The sequence below is a fragment of the Mustela putorius genome, unplaced genomic scaffold (assembly GCF_011764305.1).
Source record: "Mustela putorius furo isolate JIRA1106 unplaced genomic scaffold, ASM1176430v1.1 tig00000698_pilon_pilon_pilon, whole genome shotgun sequence".
In the NCBI taxonomy this organism is placed as follows: domain Eukaryota; kingdom Metazoa; phylum Chordata; class Mammalia; order Carnivora; family Mustelidae; genus Mustela; species Mustela putorius.
Genome location: NW_025421449.1, coordinates 7,743,693 through 7,757,079, shown reverse-complemented (window position 1 = coordinate 7,757,079; position 13,387 = coordinate 7,743,693). Strand labels below are relative to the sequence as shown.

At 42.8% G+C, this 13,387-nt stretch overlaps 1 protein-coding gene across 25 annotated transcripts in view; it reads left to right on the top strand.

Moving 5' to 3' along the window:
* Nucleotides 1-13,387, top strand: part of KCNMA1 (potassium calcium-activated channel subfamily M alpha 1) — a 730,733-nt gene that overhangs the window by 559,249 nt on the left and 158,097 nt on the right. For all 25 annotated transcript variants that reach the window (XM_045083539.1, XM_045083521.1, XM_045083540.1 and 22 more), the window contains exon 15: nucleotides 6,087-6,196. In XM_045083539.1, coding sequence (XP_044939474.1) covers nucleotides 6,087-6,196 — 110 coding nt within the window. The remainder of the gene's footprint in view (nucleotides 1-6,086; nucleotides 6,197-13,387) is intronic.

Sequence of the window (13,387 nt, the reverse complement as noted above, 5' to 3'; positions counted from 1 at the left end):
TCTCAGAAGGGCATGTCAAAGAAGTACAGCGTTGAAGTGCAATTTGTCCCAGAGAAGAAACACATTCTGAGAAGGTGCAAATCTCCGTTCATTCCCTTTCTTCTCTGCCTCTCTCCTTTGGTTTCAACTTTATCACCAATTTGCTCCGCCCCCAGAAAGCTGTGCAGCGAGTCATTCTCTGTTCTGGCACCTATGGGGACCTACCTAAGCTAGCAAGACACGAATGTTTTGTTTTTTAATTCCAGAAGTCAATTTCAGGATTTGCCATTATACTGAAGAATGTTGAGAAAGAGAGGGCGAAAGAGATAGCCATGGACCCGCTGATAAAAACTGGGGCCCGTGTGTTAACATTGGAACATAGAGGAAATGAGGAGAGAGAGAATCCAGAAAGCTCAATGATAAAGACTCCTGAACACTCAACTGTCCTGAACATTGTTCTTTCCGGCAAGAAATGATTAGATGCAACATTAAATCAGGTTTTCCTCAGTGACAGAGCGTGCTCTTGAGAAATGGGGATAAATGACTCCACACGTTTTAATGACCACCCACTCATCAGCCTCGAGACTATAAACGCTGATCCCGTGTTTATTATTGTAGTCAAGGGCTTGACACTTCCTGTGGGCATTTTCTTTTTCTTTTTCTTTTTCTTTTTTTTTTTTTTTTTGGTAGGAATAAATATGCTTTTATGGGATCTAAGGCACATCCGTCAGTTTATGTCACTGCACTCTTGCAGACTGGGGCATCCTAAAGGACAGGGACAACGTATTATGTAATTTCTATGTACAGATGTTTGTTCAGATGTGACTGGTTAGTTCTTATTAAAGCAGCTTTATGATTTAAAATTGTATATCCTTTAGAGGAAAAAGATTAATGTAGAATTTGGATAGATTATAAAAAGTAATGAAGCAACAAATACCTACTAACGCATGAGTCTCCTGCTGCTAGTGCTGGGCAATGTTAGTGTGTATGTCATGACCCAACTCTTCATCTTTTTTTAAGATTTGTTTATTCGTTTGCGAGAGAAAGAGAAGGTGCACGTGCATGTGGAAGGGGGGTGGGAAGTACGGGGGAGGGAGAAGGAGAGCATCTCAAGCAGACTCCCCACTGAGCGCAGAGCTCACCATGGGGCTTGATTTCAAGAATCATGACGTCACAACCTGAGCCGAAATGAAGAGCCGGGTCCTCCGCTGACTGCCACCCAAGTGCCCCAATGACTTACCTCTTCTTATTACAGCTATTAACCTCATGATCATTGGTTGTTATCATTTCCTTTTAATCCATTATTTCTGAGGTGCATTATAGAAATATACTTAGGTAAAAACAGTGTACTCCTTTTCGATTAAATAAGGATTGGTATGTGATAATCTCTGGAATTATTTATACGACTCCAGATGTGGGGATCGATGTTAGCAAAATTCTTTGACTGGAGTCACCACAGTTATTCAGAGTCTTTTCTTCGCTGAAAACAGAAAGTGCCATGGTTGTCGCCTACCCCAGCCAGGATGGCTGATTTTTCACATTCACTGGGCTGTTAGCATTAGAGAAACACAGTTTCACTCTAATCAGAAAAAGCATAAAAAATAAAAGGTGTCATTACCGACCCACCATTAGTAACACATGCAGAATCTAGGATCAAGTAGGTGTTACTTCCTTTGGAGCCAAAGCTCCTGTTTCCAGCTGGAAGGTACTCTTTGATGCTAGAGCTGGCCGCCCATGAATCCGTGTACAACCATTTACTTGGGGGGTGGGGGGTGGATTAGACCGGTTGAAAAATTAGATAATGAAGAGAACATAAATAAGCCAGCGAGAAATGTATAGGAGCCAACCCAATGGCTCAATTTCCTTTCTCGCTGAAGGTTCTGTATTTGATGAATAAGAGCCACAGCACATCATCTGCTCGTCTCTGCTCTTCTGAAACAGCTGGAGTTTGATGTGACAGCCAGAGGAGAGATCGCTGCCTTGGGAAATGCTTTGCCTTTGACTGATTACTGAATGGCTGGCAAATTAATTTTGGCACCTTTTCTTAAGTCAGTTTTGGTCCCATTCCTTCATTTTTCTGCTGGGAAGTGTGTACATTACATTACAGTTAAAAATATCTGCAGAACACAAATCTGGAGGACAGTGTGGAAAAAAGTTGTAGGCTGGGATAGTTCCATATGCCGCCAGGCTCCACCCCCCCTCTCAGCACAGCTCAAAATTAGTGTTATTCCTCATTGACCTCTCAGAAGGTCATGGGCTCCAGGGTTTAAGATTTTGAGACCTTGGTGAGCTTTGATTCCAGTCTTTCCCCCTTCGGTACTTATGTGCAGCAAATCCACCCTGCCCCCTAAAGTCCTAGCCCCACTCCTTCCTTATATATTTACCCTGTCATCTCTAGCAAGAGATGACAAGGTGGGTGGTTAGGAACATGAACTTAACCTGTCTGTGCCTCAGTATTATCCTTTGTAAAAGGGAAATCGTAACGACAATAACTTGTCCCACCCTTTCTAGATTCTTCCTTCACTGCATTTTTCACTCGTGTGAAGCACAGATGTTTTCTACTCAACACATTTTACATTTATTTTTCTGTTCTTTAGAATGCATTTCAGGGGTGCCTGCGTGGCTTAGTGGGTTAAGGGCCTGACTCTTGATTTCAGCTCAGGTTTCGATCTCAGGGTTCTGGGTTCAAGCCCCACATTGGGGCTTGCATGGAGCCCACTTTAAAAAAAAAAATAAAAAGCATGCATTTTATTACTGCTGACAGAGGAAAAAGGAATATGTACTTTCATCCTTGCTTTTTCAAAGTTAAATTAAAGAGGCCATGTTTGAGACTTAGAAAGGTAAACCTTGGTAAAAAGTGATAGGTAGTTTGAGCCTTGCCTTGGGATAATGATGAAGCTTGGCTATCTGAGCCCATGGCGTGCATGCCCATGGCGTGTCACAGGCTGGTGCTCATTCCCTGGTTCTCCTGATGTCCCTGGCCTATCCTTGTCTTTGATCCAACTTGTCATTCTTGCCCTTACAGATTAAGAAGTCTTAGTATTAATTATAATTACTGACTCTTCTGCTCTTACAATTATAGATACGGGTTTATTTTCTTTAATTGTGGTAAAATGCATATAACATAAAATTTAGCATTTTAACCATTTTTAAGTGTGTGTGTATATGTGTGCATAACACCTTTATCAGAAACATCAAAAGCATGTTGACTTACCTGTATGGAAAACAGTGTTAAATATGAGGGAATCTTGGGGCACCTGGGTGGCTCGGTTGGTTAAGCATCTGACATTGGCTCACGTCATGATCTCAGGTTCCTGGGATTCAGCCCCATGTGGGGCTCTCCTTTCAGTGAGGAGTCTGCTTCTCCCTCTTCCTGTCCCTCCCCACACTTGTGTGCTCTAGTTCTCTCTCTCTCCCTCTCTCTCAAATAGATTTAAAAAATCCTTTTAAAAAAAAGATGTGGCGACTTAAAAGTTTATAACAATGAACTGAAAACCATCAGTATTTGAGGAATCTGTTCAGTACTACTGTATCTAACATTGTAGATGCCATTTGAGAATCCACATACAGATGTAGAAGAGGCGTTTTTCTTTCCAGAAAAGTTCTGTATATATTTCCAGTTATTTTGACATTGAGTTCCTTAGGCGTTCTAGATAAGCCACAAAGACAAAACCTGTAGGAAAAAATTATGGGAAAAAAATCAATAAAGTCAGGTATATCTGGTCAGATATAATGTAGCTAGACATACCTGGTGCTTCTTCCAGCAAAGAGAAAAATATAGGAAAATGAATACCAGTTTAAGTAAAATTTAATCAGCACCTAGAATAGGACCTGAGATACTGGATATGTTTGATACATATTTGTTAAGTGAATTAATGAATATTTGCCGTGTTCAAAACAAACACAAATAATATTGTTATCCTGCAAATCTTTGTTTCTACTTAGTAAAAATTTTTAATGATAAACCTACAATAAAATTTGGTCAAAAGAGTAGTTATGTTAGGACACACGGGCATGAAAATACTGACCATAACTAAAAGACCCGTGTTAAAACTATAATAACTGAGGATTAAAACCAACAGTCAATAATAATTGAGATAAAAGTTCGTGTTTTCACTGTTTTTGAAAATTAACTGTAAAAGTAGCAACACAAATAGCCCATTATAAAAGGGAATATCTCTGCCGAAAGATTAGGCTGAATTATTCTGTTTCAAAAATACTATTTTCCCATAAAGCTCTACCATGAGGGTTTATAATTGGCAAGTGCTCACATAAGTATCCTATTTACCAATAAAACAAATTATGATACTATAATACCCCAAATATTCTGTATTTCAGTTTATTTACTAATACAGACAAAGCTGTCTTCAAATTAGAATTAATGACCTTTGCTTATAAAGGTCATTATTTGAAAAAAAAAATAAGTTGAACTCTTAGGATTCAGGGAAATTAAAAAGTTTATGCTTAGTTAAACACATTCCTTAATTTTTAAAAATCATACAGTTTAGCAGTAGAAATGGTTGAGTGCCTTTTTTTTAAGGACCCCACTCTGGGGAAGACCAATTTGTAGATAAACAACCCATACCCAGCAGCATTGCATAGTTAATGTCTAATGTGTGGGAGTAGGTTAGAAGCAGCTCAAACTAATGAGGTTAATCCCATACTCTAATCATCCAGACTTACGCAAAGCAGACAAATAGCGTAGAAGCAGGGAGCATTCAATTTATTTCTAACTGATTCCTGCCTTCTTTGTATTCCAGAATGCCACCAAGTACATGGTCGGTGTTCATTTCCCACTGTTTCCAAGTCTCTTTCAACTTCCAACATTGCATTTCCCTAGTGAACTGAGTATTGGGCCATAGGCAAGAAGAGTTTTAATTCAACATCAGCACAAGATGTTGTAAAAAGTCACTTCCTGTTGGCTGGAGAGCTCTCATCTCCTCTCTCTTATGTACACAGTAGAGGTGCACGTGGGAGGCTGCAGACTCCCAGGGACCACCCAGCCTGCCTGTCTTGGGAATCCTGAGCTCCCTGAGCTCCCAGAGGGACTCAGCCTTCTTGTTGTTCTTCACTTTATAATTTTTAAAGATCAATTCCAATGTAAAATTCTTCTAGAAGTGCTTAGCATGAAGAGGGATGTTGAGAAAACCATTTCAGATTGATTAATTAGAAATAATTTAAAAACCCACACATTTTAATGAGATCTGGAGTAAGACCTCTCTGAAACTACATTTTACTTTTTGTGATATTCAGGGTGTGGTTGGAAAGATCTTTTATTCCCCAAAGTAGAAATATACGTATTGTTTTATTGTTTTACACACACACACACATGCACACAGGCACACACGCGCACGTGCATGCACACATGGGCACACACAGTCATTGTAAAAGTCTTCGGATAACAGAAATCTCTAGAAAAAAGTATTCTACCACTCAGATAACAATGATTAGTGTTTTGGTATAAAGATTTTCTAGTTTTTCTTTGGCTTTACAAGCATTCAGATAATTATAGGTTTTTGTTTTTTTTTTTAAGTAGGGTCAGACTATCAACAATATTTAGTCACGTGTATTTTTATATCATTTCTGTATGAACAGATACACATTCTCACCATAATTTTTAATTGTTTCTTTGCATTTCATTGAAAAATGTACCATTTGTGGTTATTTCCAGTTTCTCATTAAAAGGATGTTCTACAAATGTCCTTGTACATATGTCTATCTGTTTCTTTGCTATGAATACTTGAAATGAAATTGTTGTGTCAAGGAACATGTACTTTACAATTTTTTGTTAACAGTTGCAAAACTGCTCTCTAGAAAAATTGTATCGATTTACCTGTGGACCAGTATTGTGGGTGAGTGCCTTTGCCTCCACACCCTTGGGAATCATACAGGTTAGAAAAGAGTGGTGCTTTAGAGGACGTGTCCTTCCTGTCTATGAGCTTAGGGTCATAGCAAACTTGCTGTAGATGGTGTGGTTGTGTTCCTGGTTGCTGAAGATTGTTGCCATCCCATAACTAGGGCATTCATTCATTGGTCAAATGGTAAACTCTGGTTTCCCTTTTATGGTGTACTGTCATACCTTAACCTCCTATGTTCTTCTCTCCTAGATTGAGGAAGACACGTGGCAGAAATATTACTTGGAAGGAGTCTCAAATGAAATGTACACAGAATATCTCTCCAGTGCCTTCGTGGGTCTGTCCTTCCCTACCGTTTGTGAGTAAGTGAACATTCACCATGTGCTCTTTGGCCCTCAGGGATGTTTAAGGTGGCCCTTGCAGGAAAGACACCTCATCTCTGCCCAACACAGTCAGGGTACTCAACAACTACCAAGGATATCCTGTGTACTCCGTCTTACGTGGTGAGCAGGAAGGTGGGTCAGTATGTGGTCCCTGCCTTGGGGATTTTACTGGCCCTGCTTTTTCCTGTAGCTCTGAGAACCTTATGGTTAGATCCATCATTTGCATTAAATTATGCACTACAGTTTTCCTGCATGTCTTGAATTTGGCTTCTGCCACGTAGGACACAATTATGAAGGGTGCTAGGAACCCATGTCTCTGATTTTACCAGGATGAAAACAAATCTTGCTAGCCACTTGATGAAATGAATTTTAATATTTTCCAGTCAAATCAGGTAATAGAGCTATCAGAGAAGCCATTATTTGAAGCACGTTCATGATCTGCGGAGGAAATGTGGGACCAAATACGTGGAAGGAAACCTTGAGATAACCCTTAGTAATTTAGCCCCCTATACGGACAACCGGCATGGTATGATAACGAGAGGGCTTAGCTTCTCCTTGTGTTGGCTCAGGGGGAGGGATTTGAGCAAGAGGCAGCCCCAGCCTGCCATGGCTTCTCCAAGTAAAGTGGATGACCATCTAAGGGATATGGCCTCAAGAGTTCTAAGGGTTCCAGGACCCGAGAAACTTCCATCGTGATGATGCCTCAGATTTCCCACTTAGAATCTCAGATGTTGGGTGTAAGTCAAACAGGGGCTTTGTCCCCTGTGAAAACACAGACTCCCTGGGAATGCTGAAACATCAAGCCCGATCCACTGACACTTCAGCAAAAGACTTGATAACCTCAGTCTCACCGATAAAGACTGGGAAGAAAGGGGAATCTGGGAACCCACTAGCCTGAGGAAGAAAAGTTGTTCCCTTGAGCTGTCTGGATGCCTACAAACAAAACCCATCTTCTGGAAGGGAAGGTCTGAAGGCCATAGTCCTGGGGGCCCTTGGCTCCTCTGTCTTAGAGCTTTGTGCTCTGTGCACAGCGGAGAGAGGACGGAGCATCTGGGATCTTGGTGTTTGCCTGGAGACTCCTGTCAGTGAACACAGCAGGTGTACTCTCTCTGTCTCTGGGCCTAGACCCTAAGCAATCCAAAATGGTCTGGCTGTTTACTGAAATTTCTCACCCTGTCTCTAAGCGAAAGTTTAAATGCTAAATGGACTGGAAAAGTGAATAGGTAATTGATTCGGAAGGAGTTATTTTCTGAAAATGGATGCCCTATTGTAACTCCCATGTGCTCCTTTCTTTTAGAGCTATTTCTCTTTCTGCCACAGAAAGAAGTTAACCGTTCATAGGCATTTGGTCCTGGAACATTGAGGCTGTCCCAGGGGATTTTCTCCACCTTGGAATTTGGCCTGCCTGGGATAGAAAGCCCGGGAGAATTCAGGACTTTTAATAGAAGCTGGTTCTATTAAAACAAACAAACAAACAAACCAAACCAAACCCTTGAGGCTTCCTATATGATGTAGGGGTGGCCTGAGCACCCTGCAAAGGCACCAATGCCCAGAGGGGTCCTATGGTGCAGGGGGCATTAGCTGGGGAGGTGTGTAAAGATGTGCTCCTTGACTGGTGATCTTCCCTGGCTTTCCTGCTGTGTATGTCTACCATGAGTGCTTCCTTGGAAGCCTGCATTCCCACCGCTTCTCTGATTCTGCTCCTGGGAACGAAGTCAGTTCATTTTTCGAGTGTTAACCTGGAAGGTTAGAACCACTCCCCGTGGAGGCTGTAACTGGGATCCCACAAGGTACACCAGACTCGCAGATTTGCCCCACTCAGTGTTTCAGGTCTTCAAGTGAGTTGCCAATATTTCAAAATAGAGGTGATTCACATAAAAACGAGATGTCTGGCATCTCTCGAGTATCTGAGGAGCCAACACAGGACTTGCATTTCCACCGGCTGCTGACTGGCTCCAGTTTGTTAGAAGGAAGGGTTAAGTGTGGGTCCTCCCCTCTCTGATGCCTTAAACCCGGGGCATCGATATTGCAGGCCTGGCCCCGCAGACCCGTGAGTTTGCCGACTCAGACACACTGGGTGGTGTGAGACTTCTTGCCCTTCGGAGCCAGCTCAGGAGCTGGACCCCAGTGGCTGCTGGTTTTGATTGATTTTCCCATTTAGAACATGTTGTGAGGAGGAGAGTATCTTTCAGACACACCTTGTTGTCTGAGAATTTCATATTTGTTCAACACGGCTTCTGGAATGAAAAAAACAAAAAACCAAAAAACCAAACTTCTGATGTGAGTGAGAATGTGTTCAACTTAGTGCTATTATTCGTTCAGCACAATGATACAGCAGAGGTAGGGATGATCAATAAAGAAAGGACATTTAATGAGATTTAGGAACATCCCAAAACATTGACGCTCTCCTCAAGCATTTGATTATCTGGAGGCTTAATTATCTGTGTTTTCTACTTTAAATTAAAGAAAAGCCATAACTCAAAGTTACCAGCAGTTTAATGATAACACTCTTCAATTCAGGTTAATTAAAGCACAGCCGTAATTAGACTGTAGTGCTGTATATCACCAGGCTGGCGCGTAAGTATTTTCATTACAGTAAGAATTGGCTATTCAATTTCAAGATGACAAAAAGGACTCCAAAATATATTTTAAGCCGGTTCATGTAGAAGAAAAAAGAATTGGGGAATATTCTGGGTACAATAAAGCACAGATAAAATATACAGATTTTCAGAGCGGTTTCTGTAATTATGCGCCGCATTAAAACAATATGCAGCCAATAACGTCTTAAAGCATGAAAAGAAATAAATTTGCTCTTCCCCTGGGCCGGCAGAACGCTCCCTTGCAGCGTGGGATCACTGAATAGGAAAGCCTGGAGTTTTCTCAGAAGCTGGGAGAGACTTTCCTGCCCCCCCCTTTTTTAAAGATTTCATTTTTCTATGTATTTGAGAGAGAGAGGGTATGTGCAAGAGGGGTGGGAAGGGGCAGAGGGAAAGGGAGAGAGAGAGAGAATCTTAAGCAGCTTCACACCCAGCAAGGAGCTCAATCTCACGACCCCGAGATCATGACCTGAGCTGAAACTAAGAGTTGGATGTTTAACGGACTGAGCCGCCGAGGGGCCACAGGAGAGCTGTTTCATAAAAAGATAAGGGAACAGGATCCATGAATGGATTTTGAAGTCATTTCCCCAGAGAACAGAATGGGGGGGGGGGAGGCAGGAGGGACAGAAGGCCCCCCACCAGGCAAGCTTTTTACAGATTTTTACAGATTTCAAGGCTGTTCTTTCCTGCCCAGGTGGGACCCATACCAGCTGTATCCTTGGACTTCTCTGTACCAGCCTTTTGGCTTCACTGTCTGTATCAGCAGAAGATGCAGCTTTGTTCCAAAACCAGTCACTCATTTAGACAAAATGCAGTATTATTTCTAAATATTTCATTTACATTTTCTCATTTTATCTTCACAACGATCTTGTGGTTTATGTTAATATCACTGTTCCTGGCTTATCCTGATGGGGACGCTAAACTCAGAGGATGTGGGTGCCCCTCCAAAGCCACCTAGCACCCAAGCAGTGGAGCCAGGGTTCTGATGCTGGGTCTGTATAATTGAGAGCAGTTTGGGGTAGCTGCTGGATGAAAGCCACCTAATTAAGAATCTCCTGGGGAGCTTACTAAATGGAGAGATTTCTAGGCTTCAGCTCTAGATTTTAATATCTGGGGGAATTCCTCCCCCCATTTTGTACTTTTTACAAGCAAGGCAGGTGATTCTGATCCAAAGTCTGAGGACTAGGGCCCCTCCCCCATCTCCTGCCGCCACCACCACTCACCTCATCCCTCCACACCACGGGCTGGAGTAAACTCCCCTCATTCCCCACTTTGGGCTCAGTCAATGGAATGTTTCTCTCCGATTTTAGCCAAAATTGCAGAATTAGAGGTGGGCCACATGTCACAAGCTTGCCATCATTCCAGCTTCACGTGGGGTGTTCTACAACGTCCAGGGTGATAGGATGAGTCTACACATGACCACACCAGGTAGACCACTGACGGCTCTGCCCTCTTCCCATGCCTAATCCAAATCAGTATAGGAAGAAGGCACTGGGGTACTGAGCCCTGTAATACTGAAAGCCTTGAAGCTGGAGCGAACAGATCCATGCCAAGTGCCAAGAAGCCTAGGGAAAACCAGTACAAGTCAGAACACAGCGCTCGAAGATTTCGCTTGATCTTGTTGGCGACCGTGGTGGGCATGTCCGGGACCTTTCCCAGGATGCCCTTAGGATGTTCCTTTTCAGAGCCAGCAACTTCTGAACATCTCCCCTTCATGTCGCATAGCTGGCTTGCCCTTGGGTTTGTGTGATAGTATGATCAAGGCAGAGGAGCTTTGGGATCTGAAGAGAAGGTTTCTGAACACCAGAAAAACACCTGCTCACTTTCCCTCCCACTCCCCACCATCCCCAGGGAAACAAGTGACTGTGAAAGGTGCAGGGGGCCAATGCCAAGCCTGTAGGAAGTGAGGAGCTGGGATATGAGGCCATGGTTGCCACTGAAGGGTCTTGTTTTTGCATGAGTCCCCTAGTAGGATGCTCCTTAATGTCACCAAGTGTGACCCATGGAATTGCAAAGGCCCAGACTCAAACCTGCATTTGAGCTACTTGGTGGATGTGTCATTTGGGACCAGATATTTGATTTCTGCATACCTCCTTCCTTTGATCGTGACCAGCTGCCTGACTTTGGACTTGAAATAGACATATTACTTATCTCTCAATACTAGCTAATATCCTTTTTCCTTTTCCCACCTCTCTTCTTCCCACCATCTGTCCTGCCCCATCCAGACAATGTAAATAACAAGAAAGAAAGGGACACATTGTGGCATTTCAGGTTATATATACTCTTACCCTTTAGAAAAGTCCTGCCAATCAACTAGATACATAATGAACTTAGGATATCTGTGCCATTGTGCCAGGCATGGCACCATCTAGAGAAACCTGTAATTAGATCGAATAAAGTACATACACATTAAAAGATTAATAACAATACTTATAATGACGAATAAAGAACTGTGTTTCCCTGCCGTGGCTGCCTTCAGACAGTTTGCACTCTGGCTAAGGAAAAGGATACCCATCCTCAAGGGGTACTAAGCACCCATAAATGCTTGAGGAATAAGTGCTTGATGGGTGCACTTACTAGAGGACAAAGGCTGAGAGCTACAGGGGGAGAGAGAGCTCCCTATAGACTGGGGGTGATAGGAGAGGCTTCCTGGAAGAGAGGACACTTGAGCTGTGCCTTTTGAGGAGATTGGATTCAGAGAGGGAATAAAGAGGGAAGAGGGAATGCTCAGTAGTGGGCAGGCAGGAATCTGGGAGCCGCACCCAGGTCTCTGAGATTTTCCAAGGAGAGCAAACTGATTTCCCCTTTGGATGGGAGAAGGAGACAAATCGATTTTTTTTTTTTTTTTGGACATGTGATGTTTTCTGGGGGAAACAGCGATAGTGTTTTTATCATAAGAACTGTAAATGTGAGGCTGTATCCCCCCTCCCTCCAAATAAGAAAGTGAGGGCAGAGGGGAGAAGTGAGTGATAGGGAAGGAGGAGCAGGAGGAAACCACAGGTTCTGAGTCTAGTTGGCTGCAAGAACACCACTTACCAGGGCCTGAATCTCCCACTGAGGGTATTAGTCATTCATCACTTGCAAAAATAAAACCTTAATTGTATCAGGTTTTACAGCTAAGAGGGGATTAGGACAAAAGATGTATTTAAAATACAGTGTGTCTCTCTCTGTCCCCCTGCAGCTGATGGAGCGGTTAAAATTCATATTCCATGTGGAATATTTAATGCCTGGGTAACCTGGGGGCCTCCGGTCAGATCTTCGCTGGGCCAAACGGCAGGAGTCCTGCCCTCAGTCCAGGTGCAAGGATGCTTCTGCGCTGGTTTAAGACCATCTGGGGGCTAGAGGGGGATTCTCTGTCCCCTCATCCACCTGCATACAGGACCCCTAATGAAGAAGAAAATCAGGCTTTCATGCTGTGTTGTTTTGCATGGACAGATCTTTCCAGTGAAGCCCCTGGAGGAAAATCCAAGACCGCCTGGAGAAAGCCCGGTCTCCTGTACAATGAAAACTACAGCTAGTTTCACTTGAATTCTATGACACCATTAGATTTTAGAGAAAGACTTCTGAATCTGAACACGGAGAGGAGAGAAGCTGGCAAACCTGATTATTATGTAATGGATTTATCTAAGCAGTCTGCAGAAAAGAGCATTTTATGAGTATCTGTGGAGGGGCTCAAGTCTTGTCTTTAAAAAATATTTCTCCTCAAAAAACTGGCCCTATCTTCCAATTACTTGGAGGGGTGGTTACTGTAATTAAGACAACATATATGAACACAGATGGAAGTACGATATTATGATTATGATTATTTTCTACTACAGGGACCCAGAGATGACCAGTAATCTTCCTACATCTTAGGGAATAAACAGATGACCCTCGAGTCTGTTAAGACTTGTAACCAAAGACTATAGAGACAGTGGCATGTCTAGAATTCTCTGCAGGAGTGTCAAGGAGGCAGTCTGGTTGGAAAGGGATGCTAGGGGCTTGACTTGATGTTTGGTACACATAACACACACACACAGTTTACATTTTGTTTCTGACTACTAATAAGAGCAAAGCTTTCTAAAATGCATTTATTCATGTTTTAGGCAAATATCAATTGTCCATATCAAAGAATATAATTATTTCTAAATTCAAGTGTCTCAGGTGTGCTAGTAGAGAAACTGTGAGCATGGAGCACACGCGTGCGTGTGTGTGTGTGTGTATGTGTGTGTGTGTGTGTGTGGGCAGGGCTGTGCCGAAGCCTTCCCCACCCCACCTCTATCAGAGCTATTGGGAAATGAAATCCGAACAACATACCCGCGAGCATTTTAAATCACTTCCTTTTTTCTTGCTCCTGAGTCTTATAAATCCTGCTGGTTCAAATTTCCTTTAACTAGATGTTTCCATTTCAAGAGCCTATCATTTTAAATCAAAGCTCCTAAATGTGACTCTTTTTCCTTCTAGCCCCTAGATGCTAAAGATCTGGTTTCCCAATGCACAGCATTTACATGGGGCATCTGTTCTGATGATGTGCTTCAGCCTGACATTGCCAGGGTCCCTCTGGATAACTGAAGAGGGCCCCACCCTTCAGGGA